Raw genomic sequence first — 19,917 nt, forward strand, 5'->3', positions numbered from 1 at the left:
TTAAATTTGGAGTTGAGCCCCTGGACATTCCAGGGTAAGATGTTAAAAGGTGGACATATCACGTGTGGCCATCAGATGGTTTCAGTATGATATCAAGGAGACACACATTAACGTTAATAGCGTGTATCAAGAGCTGCATGGTTCCAGAGAGCCCATTGTAAATAGAGTCATGACCAAGCATTAACCAGACTAACAAAAAAACACATACATTAATAGAAAGCAAAAGTACCCTTGTTGACAGCAAAGTGTCAACCCTGCCCTTATCTGATGGCATCCCTGGAAATTTGGGAGCGATCAGATCGGGCCTATACCCAAAAAAATAACAATTTAACCCTTTTCTCTGCAACAGTTCAAAGCTGTGCGTTAAAACTTGTGGAAGTTCTCCGGGGGGCAAGCAGGTGAAAGTTAGTAGCAACACTCCGTGCTATACCGGGTTCCTCGGAGTGATTCCTTTTTCTGGGAAGGGGGGCTGCCTTCTGGCAGCGGTGGCTCCTGTGAAGTTCTGGGGGGGTGGACGAGCAGGAGCAAATAGAGGTACCCAGGGAGATAGTGGAACCATGGAGGTAAGAGGGGAAGACAGGAGGTGTGGGTATGGGAGATTGTCAGTGTCCAGCAGGCTTCAGGAGAATCAGCTCATGCAGCCTGAGGAGTGAGCCGTAGTGTGTGTGTGTGTGTGTGGGGGGGCAGTTCAAATAATCATAAAGTTGAAATAGTCAGAGAAATGTGTAAAGTACTTAGCTGGCATCATGAGGCACGGTAAGGGAACAGCCAGGTTATGCGGTCTTCAGGTGGGTTTCAGCTGGTGTCCAGCCAAGCCGACGCAGCCTCTGGATTATTAAAGAATCGCGTACGATCGCCATCTGTTATTCTCATCCTGCTGGGATAAAGGAGGCTGAAACGGATACCTTTTTGTCTTAATCTCTTGCGTACATCTGTGAAGGATTTACGCCCTTGTTGAATTTCTTGGGAAATTCAACAAAGTAGCTTGGTGTCTTCATATATGATGACGGGCTTGGCTCGGGCTGTGGCCAGTATGCTGTCTCGGTCCCGGTAATAGAGGAACCACAGCAAAAGGGGGCGCGGTGGGGCCCCAGGTCTTGGTGGGGCTGGCAGGACCCTGTGGGCACGCTCCATCACAAAAGTTGGCGGCAGGTCAGTCAGGCCGAACACCTCTGTTAGGAGTTGTTCAGTAAATTCAATGGGCCTGGAGCCCTTCGCCCGCTCGGGTAGGCCCAGGATGTGGATGTTATTCCGCCTCAGGCGGTTCTCAGTTTCTATGGCCCTATCCTGTAGTGCACGTTGCTGCCACTGTAGGGCCTGGGGGTCCCTGGAGTCCGATCGGACTGCATCCTCCATGCTGGAGACCGGGTCCTCCACCTCTGTCACCCGGGCCCAGAACTTATCAAGATCCTGACATCTGTGGCCACATAATCAATTTTTGCTGTCAGCGATGCTTTGCACACCGCTATCGCCGCTAGGATGGCTGCTCCTGAGGGGTGAGCTGCGTCCTCTGCCTCCCCCTGGGGTGGTTTGCTGGCCGACATGGTGCTGGCCAGCATACATGGAGTTAAGATGGCCGCCGGCTGGGGAGAAGGGAGAGCGCTGGAATCTAGTCTTGTGGAGCGGGTCCGGAGTGGTCCCATCCAAGCGGAGCCGAGGTGGTAGAAATGTTCCAGAGACTGTCAGGGAGCAGGTAGCGGTGTTTAGACCGCGAAACGAGGGTTGGGGCAGCTGGAAAATGCTGGAATAATACCGGCAGGATCGGAGCTCCTGGAAGACACGTCTGCCCTGGTTCACATGCTGGCCACGCCCCTGTACTGGTCTACTTTAAATTTCCTTGAAAACCTAATATTAATCTTAACCCAAAAATATAAACTAAATCCCTGAACCCAACACTAACCTAACATTGGGGTTGATTTACTAAAACTGGAGAGTGCAAAATCTTGTGCAGCTCTGCATAGAAACCAATCAGCAGCCAAGTTTTTTGTCAAAGCTTAAATGAACAAGCTGAAGTTAAAAGTTGGTTGGCTATCATGCAGATCTGCACCAGATTTTGCACTGACCAGTTTTAAGCAGTTTTAGTAAATCAGCACCATACTTTGTTTTGTATACTTATATTATTCTTCTTTATGAACAGCCATGTTTAAAGATACCACCACTGAAAACCGTAAGGTAATCATAATACTGGTGTTTTTTCCACATTTACCAGTAAACCACAGTGGATATCCTCCAATCTGCACTTTGACAAGTTCTTTGCAATACAGGAAATGCCAGGAGGGAGTACTGCCATCAGCAAACACCAGCTGTTATGCTTACAAAAAACAAAGTAGTGGCAAGGCAGTCACAGCGTGGTGATCATTTTACAAGGGTTTTTGAGAAGTCTACCCTTCTAGTCCTATTTGGCACAAATCTCACCATAACTATGGACCTCTTACATAAGGATAACCAATATCTATCAGTGAATATTTTACCTTGGGCATGCGTTATCTGGGGTGACATATCCAGACAGGCTTAGTTCAGGGTTGAGGATAGGCTCTCCAGGTCTTCTCCGGATGTTTGCTGCTTTATCTCGAACTTGTACCTCCACATCATGCCTGTCTATTTGTGTGGGCAGGGAAGGTTTAGTTGGCTCTTCTACCATATAGTCAACCTCAGCTTCATCATTTTGTTCCATGCCTTCCTTCTTACTCTTCCGTTTCTGCAATAAAATAAAACAGAACTGATCATTTTAAACAAAGCAAATGAATTGCAGTGCTAATGCCACCCTATATCCAGGGCTGGATTTGGAAGTTTGTAGGCCCTTGGTACTCAACTGCCTTCTGCCGGGACATTACATCAAATTCATGTAAGAAAGGTAGCGACACAGTTAGAAGTCCTTGGTGTAGATGTGCCATTATAAATATTGCAAGCAATAAAAGTATCCACATGAAAACAGCCATCATTATGTCTCATGCTGTGTCATTTGCAGGCCTGAGCTGGTGTACCAGAAAACAAACAGCAGGTGTGAGAGTAATGAAGTGTGGCTGTGCAGTTTGACTTTAATGACTTTAGTGCTTATTTTACATTACACAGTAATAGTACATAGTTAGTTGGGTTGAAAAAAAAGACACAAGTCTATTTTGTTCAACCAATAGAAAAAAATAAATGAATAGAAAACCTCCAGATAAACAGTCCCCTGTGCCTTTACTTATTTTCTCCTTTTCTAAGATCTAAAAAATATTGCACTGTACTTACAGCTATCTAAAAGGAAAATAAAGAACATTTTTACACATCCCATCATTGTGGGTCCAACCTGCTCTTGTACCCATTTTTTCTTGCAGTGGCGGCCCGTCCTTACGGGGCACATGGATTAGGGGGGTGGTGCCCCTGCGCTACGTATGGACGGGCCGCCACTGCAAGAAACAATGGGTACAAGAGCAGGTTGGACCCAAAAGGAAACACACACTACATCCATAAGGAGACTAACAGCAGGTGACACCAACAGTGTACAGTACAATAAAAAGGGGACTATTGCTGACACTGATAGGAGAAGCGACTGGGACTTGTACTGGTAGGTAAAACATCACCCTAGGGGCCCCATAGCAGTAGCTATACCAGTGATCCAAATGCAAAGGGTTGTAAAAAAAAAAAAAAAAAAAGAAAAAAATGTACAGGGAAAAAAAAATTTGTATGCAATACCTGGGTCTTCTTCCATGACTTCCATTGCTTTAGGTCAGTTCTGTATTGCTTTAGGTTCTTTTCATACTCCTCCATATGTTCTTCGATTAGTTCATTGACTTCAGATTGAATTTCAGCTTCATAAGCTTCTTCATCAGCTTTCCTATTAACTTCTTCCCTGAAACCAAGAAGAAAAAAAACAAAAAAAAAAAAAAAAAACAAAACAGTATTTATGGCCTTTCATTGGAATCACTGAATGCAGTTAGAAGAGCCCTCTCATACGTTCGGCTGCCACATGTGTCCTGCACATGTTTTGTACTGAGTTGTGTGATCTCCGACTGTCATATGCCAGCAAATCAAAGCAAATTATTTGAACTCATAATTTTGTGATAATCAGGATAAAAATGGGCTCCCGCTGACTTGTTTTGAAGGTAAGATCTTCAGGACTGTCATCCTCATCCTTGCTTTTACTACTTAACATAAATTCATGATGTTAAAAATACAGAAGCTGACATTGCTGACTTAAAAATGTTAGTTACTTGTCCCTAAGCACAAGCAGCCAGAAAAAAGTCATAACTCCAAACATGCATACTTGTTCTATCTTAGTGACTCAGGAACATTTGAAACCATTTCATTAGCATGATAGCCAGCCAAAGAACATATTCAAAAGTAGAGTTTAGTAATGGTATCCTATGAATTCTTCCAGTATAGGTTCCCAATACCGAGCCACTTGGAAAAAAGGACGCCCTTAGAGGGATTGTACAGGTAGGAGTAGGAGTAAGGGATAGAAGCAAAAGTACCAGAGTATATATAACAAACACGTTTTATTACAAAATAGTAATTACAAGATACAATTTAAATATTCCTAAAAGCATAGAATAGGATATATATTGCATCTACAGTTGCTTGTTTGTTGAATCACATATAGACTCCAGAAGAGGGGCCATGCAGATGATATGATCACAAAAAAGCCCAACATGTTTCGGAAAAACGGGGAATAGGGATAAAGGTATTGATTTCCTTCCTCAGGGGTTAAGTGGAAGCAAACTGTTTATGTCTAATAAAGAAAAAAGTTTGTTTTCAGTATAATGAAACACACAATAAAAGTTATATATAAGTTTACTTAACATAGTGAATTTGTGTATGAACATAGCAGAGCATATCAGAACATGGGATAGAAACAACACTCACAATTTCAATATAATTTTTGGAATAGTGCACAAGTCACATTAAAGAGCGATGGAGCCTCAGGTCTCAAAGAATGTTAAATAGCAATGTTGTGCCAGAAACATGGGATTCGGCCAGTTAAATAGCTTGTCATCAGATTAGTAGACATTGAGTAAAAGCCCTAGACTGGAACGTTCCCCAGACTACGCTTCAGAATATGCTGTGGTATGTATTGCCTCCACCATCAGGCAGCAAATCAAATCTCACAAGTAGGGATGAGCCGAACACCCCCCGGTTCGGTTCGCACCAGAACCCGCGAACGGACCGAAAGTTCGCACGAACGTTAGAACCCCATTGACGTCTATGGGACTCGAACGTTCGAAATCAAAAGTGCTCATTTTAAAGTCTAATTTGCATGGTATTGTCCTAAAAAGGGTTTGGGGACCCGGGTCCTACCCCAGGGGACATGTATCAATGCAAAAAAAACTTTTAAAAACGGCCGTTTTTTCGGGAGCAGTGATTTTAATGATGCTTAAAGTAAAAAAAAAAAAGTGAAATATTCCTTTAAATATCGTACCTGGGGGGTGTCTATAGTATGCCTGTAAAGTGACGCGTGTTTCCCATGTTTAGAACAGTCCCTGCACCAAATGTCATTTTTAAAGGAAAAAATCTCATTTAAAACTGCTTGCGGGTTTAATGTCATGTCGGGTCATGGCAATATGGATGAAAATCAGTGAGACAAACGGCATGGGTACCCCCCAGTCCATTACCAGGCCCTTTGGGTCTTGTATGGATATTAAGGGGAACCCCGCACCCAAATTAAAATAAGGAAAGGTGTGGGGCCACCAGGCCCTATATACTCTGAACAGCAGTGCAAACAAGACAGGGACTGTAGGTTTGTTGTTAAGTAGAATCTGTTTGTAATTTTGAACATTTTTAACGTGTTTAGCTCCAGCCAAAAAATCTTTTCTAAGCTTTTTGGAAAACATAGGGAAGGGTTATCACCCCTGTGACATTTGTTTTGCTGTCTTTCCTCCTCTTCAGAAGATTTCACCTCACTTTTTTGTCCCAATGAAAAATGTTTTTTGAAAATTTGGGTTTTTTTGTGGAACAAGGATTGGAAAGCATCAGTGGAAAGGAGAAATTGTTTTCCCATATTAACTCTTACAGGAGAGAATTTCCCTTCCTAGGGGTAGATTTCATCTCACTTCCTGTTGTCTCCTTCCGTTTGCAAGTAGGAGTCATTTGTAAGTTAGATGTTTGAAAGTAGGGTCCTGCCCTATATACTCAGCAGAAATTTGAGCCTTAGGTATTGCTGTGTCCACAACACTGTAAGCCCTCACAGGGCCCTGCTGTGAAATATTAGATCAAGAATTGTAATTACATGCCCCTGTTGAACAGGAGCTGAAAAATTAGGCCTTAGGCACTGGTGCTGGTGCCACAACACTGCAACCCCTCACAGACACTCTAGTTGGAACGCAGGAACGAGCCCTGCTGCAAAGTATTGCTTCAAAAATTGTAATTACACGCCCCTGTTAGACAGGGGCAGAAAAATTGGGCCTTAGGCACTGGTGCTGGTGCCACAACACTGCAACCCCTCACAGACACTCTAGTTGGAACGCAGGAACGAGCCCTGCTGCAAAGTATTGCATCAAAAATTGTAATTACACGCCCCCGTTAGACAGGGGCAGAAAAATTGGGCCTTAGGCACTGGTGCTGGTGCCACAACACTGCAACCCCTCACAGACACTCTAGTTGGAACGCAGGAACGAGCCCTGCTGCAAAGTATTGCATCAAAAATTGTAATTACACGCCCCTGTTAGACAGGGGCAGAAAAATTGGGCCTTAGGCACTGGTGCTGGTGCCACAACACTGCAACCCCTCACAGACACTCTAGTTGGAATGCAGGAACGAGCCCTGCTGCAAAGTATTACATCAAAAATTGTAATTACACGCCCCTGTTAAACAGGGGCTGAAAAATTGTGCCTTAGGCACTGGTGGTGGCGCCCAGAACCAAAAATGTTCTTACAAGCTATCAGCGTGATGATTGAGGAGGAAGAGGATAATTACTCAGGGATAGTCACTCAGCATCAGCATAGGCAGTCTTTGAAGGGATCTGAGATTTCAAAAAAAAATTATTCGGTTACATCAGCATCAGGTGCTTGGTAGCTGGTGGTGATCCAAGACTCATTCATTTTTATGAAGGTCAGCCGATCGACCGAGTCGGTGGACAGACGCACCCTGTGATCGGTTACCACGCCTCCAGCAGCACTGAATGTGCGTTCCGAAAGAACGCTGGATGCAGGACAGGCCAGTAGCTCAATTGCATACTGTGCAAGCTCTGGCCAGTGATCCATCCTCAAGACCCAGTAACCCAGAGGATTTTCGGTGGGAAAGGTGTCCAAGTCTGATCTTGCCCCTAGGTATTCCTGCACCATGTAAAACAGACGCTGGCGATGGTTGCTGGAACCGATCATACCTTGGGGCTGCGGACCAAAAAATTGTCTGAACGCATCGGTCAGACGGCCACCTTCTCCACCGCTCCTTCTTTGACTGACCGAAGCCTCAGCAACACGTTGTCCAGAAACAGGAGTTTGTAACCTCCCAGTCTCTGGGAACGCGTTGCACAGACCTTTCTGCAAGGCCTCCCGAAGATGTTTCATCCTCTGCTCCCTCTGCGATGGCAAGATAAGGTCCGCAACCTTACCCTTGTAACGTGGATCAAGGAGGGTTGCCAGCCAGTATTGGTCCTTCTCCTTGATACCACGAATACGAGGATCCTTACGCAGGCTTTGCAGGATCAGGGAGGCCATGCAGCGTAGGTTTGCTGAGGCATTCGGTCCGGAGTCCTCTGGGTCACTAAGAACGACATGGTCCGCAGCCACCTCCTCCCAGCCACGTACAAGTCCATGTGTTTCTTGGGACTGATCCCTTAAAGACTGCTGCTGATGCTGAGTGCCAGGCTCCACCTCCATACTGACACAATCTTCCTCCTCCTCCTCTTCCTCCTCGTCCTCTTCCTGTGTGATCGGCGGGCACGCAGGAACACTGTCTGGATAAAGGGGGCCTTGAGAGCTAAGGAAGTCCTCCTCTTCCTGCCTCTGTTCTGCCTCAAGTGCCCTGTCCATTATTCCACGCAGCGTGTGCTCCAACAGGTGGACAAGGGGGACAGTGTCACTGATGCATGCACTGTCACTGCTCACCATCCTCGTGGCCTCCTCGAATGGTGACAGGACAGTGCATGCATCCCTGATCATGGCCCACTGGCGTGGGGAAAAAAAACCAAGCTCCCCTGACCCTGTCCTGGTGCCATAGTCGCACAGGTACTCATTGATGGCCCTCTGCTGCGTGTGCAGCCGCTGCAGCATGGCCAACGTTGAGTTCCACCTGGTGGGCATGTCACAGATTAAGCGGTTCTTGGGCAGGTTAAACTCCTTTTGGAGGTCCGTCAGCCGAGCACTGGCATTATATGACCGGCGGAAATGCACACAGACTTTCCTGGCCTGCCTCAGGACATCCTGTAAGCCCGGGTACCTGCCCAAGAACCGCTGCACCACCAAGTTAAGGACGTGAGCCAAACAGGGCACATGGGTCATTTGTCCCTGTCGGAGGGCAGAGAGGAGGTTGGTGCCATTGTCGCAAACCACCATTCCTGCCTTAAGTTGGCGTGGCGTCAACCACCTCTGAACCTGCCCCTGCAGAGCTGACAAAACCTCTGCCCCAGTGTGGCTCCTGTCCCCCAAGCACACCAGCTCAAGCACCGCATGTCATCTTTTGGCCTGCGTACTTGCGTAGCCCCTTGAACGCCTACGGAGCACCGCTGGTTCCGAGGAAGAGGCCATGGAGGAAGAAGAAGAGGAGGGGGTGGAGGAGAGAGGTGTGTCACAATCAGCATTTTGGAGGCGTGGTGGCGGAACAACCTCCAACACTACTGCACCTGGTCCTGCATCCTTCCCAGCTGCCAGCAGAGTCACCCAATGCGCCGTGAAACTTAGGTAACGTCCCTGTCCATGCCTGCTGGACCATGAGTCAGCGGTAATATGCACCTTACCGCTGACCGCCCTGTCCAGCGAGGCATGGACATTGCCTTCCACATGCCGGTAGAGAGCCGGAATCGCCTTCCGTGAGAAAAAGTGGCGTTTGGGTACCTGCCACTGAGGAACCGCACATTCCACAAACTCACGGAAGGGGGCAGAGTCTACCAACTGAAAAGGCAGCAGTTGAAGTGCTAGCAATTTTGCCAAGCTAGCATTCAACCGCTGGGCATGTGGATGGCTGGGAGCAAACTTCTTTCGGCGGTGCAGCAGCTGGGGCAGGGAAATTTGCCTGGTACAATCTGACGTCGGTGTACCAAAAGCAGATTGCCCACAAGTACTTGGCTGTGACACACCTAATTCTACACCTTCATTCCTCTCACTGCAGGTCTCAGAGAGGACTGAAGGTCTAGTGGGGTTGGAAATCTCAGCTGATGAGGAGCAAGGAGAGATCCTCTTTGTTCTTTGGTGTGGGTCTTTTAGATACGCTTGCCAACGAACTGCATGGCAGGTCAACATATGTCTGGTCAAGCATGTGGTACCCAAGCGGGAGATGTTTTGGCCACGCGAGATACGCTTGAGACATATGTTGCAAATAGCAGCGGTGCGATCTGATGCACTCGTCTCAAAAAAGGCCCACACCAAAGAACTTTTTGAATAACGCGCAGAGACTGCAGCGCCCTGCACATGTGGAGCTTTGGGGTGTGATGCAGTCAATGTGCTGCCCTTAGGCTGGCCCCTGGAGGGCATCCTGCCTCGTTGGTGATGTGCCACCGCCTCCTCCTCCTCCTCCTCCTCCTCCTCTCTCCTATCAGGCACCCACGTTGAGTCAGTGACCTCATCATCCCCTCCCTCCTCATCACTGGAGCAAACCTGGCAGTATGCTGCAGCAGGGGGAGCATGACTGCCAGATTGCTGTCCTTCTTGGGCACCCCCTCTGTCCGTGCTCATGTTACTGCCTTCATCGAGCTCAGTATCGTCATCAGAGCCTTCCAAACGCTGGGCATCCTCCTGGAGCATGTACCAAACACTGTGGTCAAACAGTTCGAGGGAATCCTCATGAGGACATGGTGGAGCTAGGGAAGGAGTCACTGATGACATTGAGCTGAGGGAAGAGGCCGCTGCTTTGCCAGACAAAGCACCCTGGGCATGGGTGAGAGAGGATGAGGAGGATGAGGACGGCTTGGTCATCCACTCGACCAAGTCTTCCGCATGTTGCGGCTCAACACGGCCAGCTGCCGAAAAAAAGGCCAAGCGTGTCCCATGGCCACGTGCTGATGAGGATGCACCGTCTCCACGACCAGCACTAGACACAGAGCCTGCTTGCCCTCTCTTATTGGCTTGTGACTGTCTGCCTCTCCTTCTTGGCCTTCCAGACATACTAATGGCCTGTAGCTGCACTAAGCTGGGATAGAACACCTGTAATTTTCTTCAAGTAGCTTTATATACTGTAACCAGACAAGCCTGCCTGTCAGTAGGAAGATAACAGGAACGGATCTAGCTGAACACTGTGAGCAGGACGCACTGTACTAAATGTAAATAGTCTAGCTGCCTGACCGTGGTACTAATAGGATCAAATAGAACACCTGTAATTTTCTTCAGGTAGCTTTATATACTGTAACCAGACAAGCCTGCCTGTCAGTAGGAAGATAACAGGAACAGATCTAGCTGTACACTGTGAGCAGGACGCACTGTACTAAATGTAAATAGTCTAGCTGCCTGACCGTGGTACTAATAGGATCAAGTAGAACACCTGTAATTTTCTTCAGGTAGCTTTATATACTGTAACCAGACAAGCCTGCCTGTCAGTAGGAAGATAACAGGAACGGATCTAGCTGTACACTGTGAGCAGGACGCACTGTACTAAATGTAAATAGTCTAGCTGCCTGACCGTGGTACTAATAGGATCAAATAGAACACCTGTAATTTTCTTCAGGTAGCTTTATATACTGTAACCAGACAAGCCTGCCTGTCAGTAGGAAGATAACAGGAACGGATCTAGCTGAACACTGTGAGCAGGACGCACTGTACTAAATGTAAATAGTCTAGCTGCCTGACCGTGGTACTAATAGGATCAAATAGAACACCTGTAATTTTCTTCAGGTAGCTTTATATACTGTAACCAGACAAGCCTGCCTGTCAGTAGGAAGATAACAGGAACGGATCTAGCTGTACACTGTGAGCAGGACGCACTGTACTAAATGTAAATAGTCTAGCTGCCTGACCGTGGTACTAATAGGATCAAATAGAACACCTGTAATTTTCTTCAGGTAGCTTTATATACTGTAACCAGACAAGCCTGCCTGTCAGTAGGAAGATAACAGGAACGGATCTAGCTGAACACTGTGAGCAGGACGCACTGTACTAAATGTAAATAGTCTAGCTGCCTGACCGTGGTACTAATAGGATCAAATAGAACACCTGTAATTTTCTTCAGGTAGCTTTATATACTGTAACCAGACAAGCCTGCCTGTCAGTAGGAAGATAACAGGAACGGATCTAGCTGTACACTGTGAGCAGGACGCACTGTACTAAATGTAAATAGTCTAGCTGCCTGACCGTGGTACTAATAGGATCAAATAGAACACCTGTAATTTTCTTCAGGTAGCTTTATATACTGTAACCAGACAAGCCTGCCTGTCAGTAGGAATTTAACAGGAACGGATCTAGCTGAACACTGTGAGCAGGACGCACTGCACTAAATGTAAATAGTCTAGAAGATAACAGGAACGGATCTAGCTGAACACTGTGAGCAGGACGCACTGCACTAAATGTAAATAGCAGGAACGGATCTAGCTGAACACTGTGAGCAGGACGCACTGCACTAAATGTAAATAGCAGGAACGGATCTAGCTGAACACTGTGAGCAGGACGCACTGCACTAAATGTAAATAGCAGGAACGGATCTAGCTGAACACTGTGAGCAGGACGCACTGCACTAAATGTAAATAACAGGAACGGATCTAGCTGAACACTGTGAGCAGGACGCACTGCACTAAATGTAAATAGCAGGAACGGATCTAGCTGAACACTGTGAGCAGGACGCACTGCACTAAATGTAAATTGCAGGAACGGATCTAGCTGAACACTGTGAGCAGGACGCACTGCACTAAATGTAAATAGTCTAGAAGATAACAGGAACGGATCTAGCTGAACACTGTGAGCAGGACGCACTGCACTAAATGTAAATAGCAGGAACGGATCTAGCTGAACACTGTGAGCAGGACGCACTGCATTAAAAGTAAATAGTCTAGATAGAAGATAACAGGAACGGATCTAGCTAAACTGAATACAGTGTATATATATATATGCAACACCTGGGATGCATATATATACACAATACACTGTAAGTGCAGCTAACTGACTGACTGTTCTGCCTAATCTATCTAACTCAAATCAAATGACACTGTCTCTCTCTCTCTCTATCTCTCAGCACACCGGAACACACACTACACAGGGCCGCCGTGCAGGCGGCCTTATATAGTGTGGGGTGTGTACTAAATCCCCTGAGCCATAATTGGCCAAAGCCACCCTGGCTTTGGCCAATTACAGCTCTCTCTACTGACGGCGCTGTGATTGGCCAAGCATGCGGGTCATAGTGCATGCTTGGCCAATCATCAGCCAGCAATGCACTGCGATGCCGCAGTGAATTATGGGCCGTGACGCGCCACACGAATTTAGCGCGAACGGCCCATAACGTTCGCAATTCGGCGAACGATCGAACAGCCGATGTTCGAGTCGAACATGGGTTCGACTCGAACACGAAGCTCATCCCTACTCACAAGGAACAGCCATGAAGTCAGGGGAATGCCAATCTGAAATAAAATGAAATAAAAATCGTATCAGTGAATGTATGTTCATTCTGAAACTAGTAATGAGTCATTTATGTACATTAGTTGCAGTCAAAAGTATAAAAGAGATATATATATAGTAATATATCAAAACATCCCAAATTTAGCTGGATTACAGCAAAGGGAATAAACTAAAGAAAAGGGTATATATTAAAGCACAGATATGGAAGTAGGAAAGTGTAAAGAAATAAAAACAACTTCCATGCAAAGGGTATACATAATGAGACTCATATAGAACTTTTTACATTGAAAAAAACGCTTACCTTGTTTAGCAAGCTAAATGTGTGACCGAAAACCTGGCTGTGCAGCAGAAAACTGTTGCATGAGGGGAGTATTTAAGCTAGGATGGGTCAGTGGTAATCAGTTAATTAGTTAATTAATTAGAGTAAGTGGGAACAAGGTGCAAGCGCTAAGAGGTACATAATGCTGTCAGAAAAGTGAAATATGCTGATCAGCTGTACCTAGAGAGATGTGTAGACAACGCTGACCCGACAGAGGGGTGTTCCCCTGGCCAATGCGGCGCCCGGCGTGATCAGCTCGGTGGCGTCAGACGTCGACATGGTCGCCGGCACAACAAAAGGGCAAGCAAGTGCTGGCAAGCTGGTCTGGCCAGACTGCGCATGCGCCGTATCGAGGATGTCCAAGTAGCTGCGCAGTGTGATGCAGCTGAGCTAGATGGAGCGTAGGAGCTGGCAAGATGGAAAGTTATGATTGTGAAGGCTAAAATCTTGGGCACATCCCAGCGCTTGCGCAGCGTATTGCAGCCCTTACAAAGAGAATGCCCTGGGATGTAATAACTTTCAAGGGCACCTTTGTGCTGGGGAGCCTCGATGAGCCACAAATGGGTAAGGCAAAAAACACACACCACAACATGACCATATGATTCTAATAAACAAAAAATATAATAATTCTGGTAGAAAAAGTAAGTATAATTAGAAAATAATTGAGACTAGAGGCTGCCGTCCTTCTTGTACACTCGTATCTTACAAAAAGATGTGGGCCATTTCTACTAGAGCTGAAAAAATAAAAAGAGAAAGAAAGAGAAGAAGAAGAGTTATATTTTACATTTGACATGACTGGATAAACTTGTATAAAACAGATATTCATTCAGGAATATAAAACTGATTTCAAACAACTTATTTCAAACAAGTTATCTATATACACTTACATAATCAGGAAAGAATGAGAGAAGTAAATACCACATACCTATCAAAGATTTAGTGAAAGATTTGATGCAATTATATTAAAGGTCTCTATCAAAGCCCCCAGATGAGAAGCCTGGTAGAAAGGGCTTCAAGTTGTGACCTGGTGGCTGAGCGGCATTCAAATTCAATATCCACCTTAGCTCACGTTGTAGGAGGAGCTTATTCAAGTCTCCTCCTCGCGAGCTAGGGTGTATACGATCAAGTACCACGACCGACACCTTGGGGCATAGCCCAGCATGGGTTTGTAAAACATGCCTCCCAAGGGGGAGGTCTGGATCATTGGTCTGCATAGCTCGAATATGTCAGTAAATCCTCTGCCATAATTTTTGTATGGTTTTCCCAATATAGAAACACTTACAACTGCATAACAGAAGGTAAACCACATATTTAGTCTGACAGTTGGAAAAGTGTTTGAAATTAAAAAGCTTTCCATTAGGTAAACATGTGTTTTCTGGAATCCATATATTGGCAGTACATGCAGGAACCACAGGGAAAGGTACAAAAGGATGGATCTCCACGTTTTGAACCTCGGTACTCACTGCTAACCAGCATGTCACACAGGGAGGTGGCACGTCTGTAAGTGATCGCTGGGGTAGGGGGTACAAACCGTACCACAGGATCCGAGGTTAAAAGGTGCCAGTATTTTTGACAGATCTGTCTCAGTTGAGTATGATCATTAGTATAAGTAGTGATGATTCTTGGGCACTCATTGGGGGGTGTAATCTTCTTTGAAAAAAGAAGACCGTGTCAGCTGTTTGCATCAGCACGGTTAAATGCCTTTTTTAAGCTTTTGCGACTATAGCCCCTTTCAAGCAAACAACGTTTAAGATTATTGGGCTCTCTTTTGAAATCAGAGTGTTCTGAGCAATTGTGTTTAATACGCAAGTATTGGCCATAGGGTATAGATTCAACAAGGGGTCTTGGGTAAAAGCTGGAAGAGTGAAGAATCGTGTTTCCTGCGGTGGATCAACAGAATCCGTTGATGTTGGAGCTGCTGCTCCTGGACCCACCACAGAGGAAGTGCAAGAAAGTGTGAGAATTGTGTTTAGGTGCACACTTATTAGTGGAAGATATAGGAGGGTTGTCGCCATCTTGGCGTCTTTTAGGCCGTCTAGTATGTTTAGAGTGTTTGGAAGATGGATGTGATGTGGTGGATGATGCAGAAGTAGTAGCTGACATCTCCATTTGTGCATAGTTTGATACAGGATTGCACTGAAAACTTCTATTATGACTTTTTTTGATTACATTTATATGCCCTTCCCTCAGAAAAGGCCTATCAAAAATGTATTCTCTTTCTTAGCAAGGATATTTTTATTAAAGAGTTCTTTATGACTTCTTATTTTCTCATTCAGTTCCTGAAAGGATGAATGGCTTTGTAAAGGTTTAATTTGAGAAAACATTTTATTTATATTAGTATCTATATGGACTAAGCGTTTTTGGTACTCTTCGATTAAAAGCCTCATCATACCTGTAGAACAAGATTTTAAATTGTTTTCCCAGGCCATTTTAAATGCAGGGTCAATTCTGACATCTCAAAAGTGGCCTTTTTGGATGTTGAGATATTTAAAGATAACTCTAATATGCTATCATGCAAGCTATTCAGAAAATCCACCGCAGGAAACATGATTGATTCTTCACTCTTCCAGCTTTCACCCAAAACCCCTGTTGAATCTATACCCTATGGCCAATACTTGCGTATTAAATGCAATTGCTCAGAACACTCAGATTTCAAAAAAGAGAGGCCAATAATCTTAAACGTGGTTTGCTTGAAAGAGGCTATAGTCACAAAAGCTTAAAAAAGGCATTTAACCGTGCGGATGCAAACAGCAAACACGATCTTCTTTTTTCAAAGATGATTAAACCCCCCCAATGAGTGCCCAAGAATCATCACTACTTATACTGATGATCATACTCAACTGAGACAGATCTGTCAAAAATACTGGCATCTTTTAACCTCAGATCCTGTGGCGGGACGGTTTGTACCCCCTACCCCAGCGATCACTTACAGACGTGCCACCTCCCTGTGTGACATGCTGGTTAGCAGTGAGTACCGAGGTTCAAAATGTGGCGATCCATGCAGGACCTTTGGTACCTTTCCCTGTGGTTCCTGCATGTACTGCCAATACATGAATTCCAAAAACCACATATATGTTTACCTAATGGAAAGCTTTTTAATTTCAAACACTTTTCCAACTCTCAGACAAAATATGCGGTTTACCTTCTGTTATGCAGTTGTAAATGTTTCTATATTGGGAAAACCATACAAAAATTATGGCAGAGAATTTACCGACATACTGTATTCAAGCTATGCAGACCAATGATCCAGACCTCCCCCTTGGGAGGCATGTTTTACAAACCCATGGTGAGCTATGCCCCAAGGTGTCGGTCTTGGTACTTGATCGTATACACCCTAGCTTGCGAGGAGGAGACTTGAATAAGCTCCTCCTACAACGTGAGCTAAGGTAGATATCAAATTTGAATGCCACTGAGCCACCAGGTCTCAACAAGGCCTTCAACTTGAAGCCCTTTCTACCAGGCTTCTCATCTGGGGGCTTTGACAGAGACCTTTAATATAATTGCATCAAATCTTTCACTAAATCTTTGATAGGTATGTGGTATTTACTTCTCTCATTCTCTCCTGATTATGTATGTGTATATGGATAACTTGTTTGAAAAAAGAATCATGAATGAATATGTGTTTTATACAAGTTTATCCAGTCATGCCAAATATAAAATATGACTCTTCTTCTTCTCTTTCTTGCTCTTTTTATTTTTTCAGCTCTAGAAGAAATGCCTCACATCTTTTTGTGAGATATGAATGTACAAGAAGGACGGCAGCCTCTAGTCTCAATTATTTTCTAATTATATTTACTCTTTCTACCAGAATTATTATATTTTTTTTAAAATTAGAATCATATGGTCATGTTGTGGTGTGTGTTTTTTGCCTTCCCCATCTGTGGCTCATCGAGGCTCCCTGGCACACAGGAGCCCTTGGATGTTATTACATCCCAGGGCATTCCCTTTATAAGGGCTGCAATACACTGCGCGACCGTTGGGATGTGCTCAAGATTTTAGCCTTCGCAGTTATAACTTTCCATCTTGCCAGCTCCTACGTTCCATCTAGCTCAGCTGCATCACACTGCGCGGCTACTTGGACATCCTCGATGCGGCGCATGCGCAGTCTGGCCAGACCAGCTTGCCAGCACTTGCTTGCCCTTTTGTTGTGCCGGCGACCATATCGCCGTCTGACGCCTCCGCCACGCCCCTCTGTCGGGTCAGCGGTGTCTACACATCTCTCTAGGTACAGTTGATCAGCATATTTCACTTTGCTGACAGCATTAAGTACCTCTTAACGCTTGCACCTTGTTCCAACTAACTCTAATAAACTAATTAACTGATTACCACCGACCCATCCTAGCTTAAATACTCCCCTCATGCAACAGTTTTCTGCTGCACAGCCAGGATTCGGTCACACATTTAGCTTGCTAAACAAGGTGAGCGCTTTTTTCAATGTAAAAAGTTCTATATGAGTCTCATTATGTATACCCTTTGCATGGAAGGTATTTTTATTTCTTTACACCTTCTTACCTCCATATCTTTGCTTTAATATATACCCTTTTCTATAGTTTATTCCCTTTGCTGCAATCCAGCTAAATTTGGGATGTTTTGATATATTAATATATCTTTTCTACTTTTGACTGCAACTGATGTACATAAACGACTCATTACTAGTTTCAGAATGAACATACATTCACTGATACGATTTTTTATTTCATTTCATGTCAGATTGGCGTTCCCTTGACTTCATGGCTGTTCCTTGTGAGATTTGATTTGCTGCCTGGTGGAGGCAATACATACCACAGCATATTCTGAAGCATAGTCTGGGGAACGTTCCAGTCTAGGGCTTTTACTTAATGTCCACTAATCTGATGACAAGCTATTTAACTGGCCGAATCCCATGTTTCTGGCACAACATTGCTATTTAACATTCTTTGAGACCTGAGGCTCCATCGCTCTTTAATGTGGCTTGTGCACTATTCCAAAAATGATATTGAAATTGTGAGTATTGTTTCTATCCCATGTTCTGATATGCTCTGCTATGTTCATACACAAATTCACTATGCTAAGTAAACTTATATATAACTTTTATTGTGTGTTTCATTATACTGAAAACAAACTTTTTTCTTTATTAGACATAAACAGTTTGCTTCCACTTAACCCCTGAGGAAGGAAGTGAATACTTTTATTCCTATTCCCCCGTTTTTCCGAAACATGTTGGGATTTTTTGTGATCATAACATCTGCATGACCCCTCTTCTGGAGTCTATATGTGATCCAACAAACAAGCAACTGTATATGCAATATATATCCTATTCTATGCTTTTATGAATAATTAAATTGTATCTTGTAATTGCTATTTTGTAATAAAATGTGTTTGTTTTATATACTCTGGTACTTTTGCTTCTATCGCTTTATCATACTCCTACCCGTACAATCCCTCTACGGGCATCCTTTTTTTACAAATTGTTATAACATGGGATGTGGCAGTTTTTCTGGGGAATTAAATCTTAGGTGATTTCTCTTTATCCATATATTATCCAATACCGAGCCACAGTCATGAAAAAAGTACATAGGATTTTTGATTTCACTGGCTCCATAATTGTCCCAGGTCAGTGGGTGAAATACACAGTTACATAGTAGGTGATGTTGAAAAAAAAAAAAAAGACAAGTCCATCAAGTCAAATTAGCAAATTGGTTTTTCCAATTTTGACTACGTGATATAGGATTTGTGTAACAAGTCTACCTGTCAATGTCTAATTTTCTTGAGTGATAGTCTAATTGACCCATAAAATAAAAAAAGGGCTATCCAGAGATCTTTCATGTTTGCATTCATTCTTGCAGCTCCTTCAAGCTTTGAAGGCCTCCATTATCATAATCCACTGGCTCTGTGTGTAGGTCGGTGTGCTATAGAGCAGGTTATAGCTCAGCCAGCACAGTTCATGGGCTCATGAAGACAGGCGTTGTCAAATACTGGCTTTTGCATTTCATTGCAGTGTTGCTCAAACACATGCGTTCACATGCTAAACACAGCAAAAAGCTACATTTGACCTACTTTGCCTGCACTTCCATTGCATCTCAGCAGGACTTGCGGCTACAACATTGAAGAAAACTGGTATCTGTCCTATCTCATACATCATCAGTACTTACTTTCGCAAGTAGAGTTTCACTGGTGTGTTGTTGAACTTTTGAAATTCGCGCAAAGACTTTATCTCTTTCCAAACTTTTATGAGGGACTTTAGAAGCGTTCGGTCTTTTTCTTGCTCTGAATCTCGGAATTTTCTTGTTTGTCTAGAAACAAAACCGGCATTTTCAAAAAAAGGGGACTTCCAACCCACAACAGCCTGTTATCATGCTTGAAGTGGAAGGTATGATGCACATTTTAGTCAAGCCTTGTATTTAAGGGATTACCTCAAGTTTTGAAAAATGCAATTCTTGAAGAACTTGCTCTTTTCCATGCACACATGGTACCCTAGTTTTTTTCCCCCCTTTGTATGTTTTAGGTTTCAGAATGGACTAAGGCATATAACAGATTTATGCAAGAAACCCATTGTCAGGGTAAAGGAAGTCTGGCGAGATGTGAGCGGCAATTAGTTTAATAAAGTAATTGATAGGTGTAAGGGATAAGGGAAGCCCGGAGCTGTGTATTACAATTGGATAGTTTCACTAAAGACCAAATAGACTGCGCACTTACTTACTCATTTACTAGAATCATAGTTAATCTGGTGAAGCTTCACTTTGTAAAGAATACCCAATCAAGTGCAAAAAAAAAAAAAAAAACAGCATTTTTAATTGCACAAGATTAAATAATCGGAAATCAGCAGAGCTTTAGCACATTCTAATGCTCTAAGGAAAATAAGTGCAACTGCATTTGCAAAGTGCACAGTCTATTTGCCTTTAGTAAATCCACCGCAATGTGTCATGGAAGAGAGCTTGTTTTTCCTAT

The 19,917-nt window shown here is 44.2% G+C and overlaps 1 protein-coding gene across 1 annotated transcript in view; it reads right to left on the reverse strand.

Moving 5' to 3' along the window:
- Positions 1-19,917, reverse strand: part of CC2D2A (coiled-coil and C2 domain containing 2A) — a 165,496-nt gene that overhangs the window by 74,282 nt on the left and 71,297 nt on the right. The window contains exons 13-15 of the mRNA XM_073609863.1: positions 19,122-19,262; positions 3,679-3,835; positions 2,472-2,698 (exon numbers count right to left, since the gene is read on the reverse strand). Coding sequence (XP_073465964.1) covers positions 2,472-2,698; positions 3,679-3,835; positions 19,122-19,262 — 525 coding nt within the window. The remainder of the gene's footprint in view (positions 1-2,471; positions 2,699-3,678; positions 3,836-19,121; positions 19,263-19,917) is intronic.

Source organism: Aquarana catesbeiana, linkage group LG01 (genome assembly GCF_042186555.1).
Source record: "Aquarana catesbeiana isolate 2022-GZ linkage group LG01, ASM4218655v1, whole genome shotgun sequence".
NCBI lineage: Eukaryota > Metazoa > Chordata > Amphibia > Anura > Ranidae > Aquarana > Aquarana catesbeiana.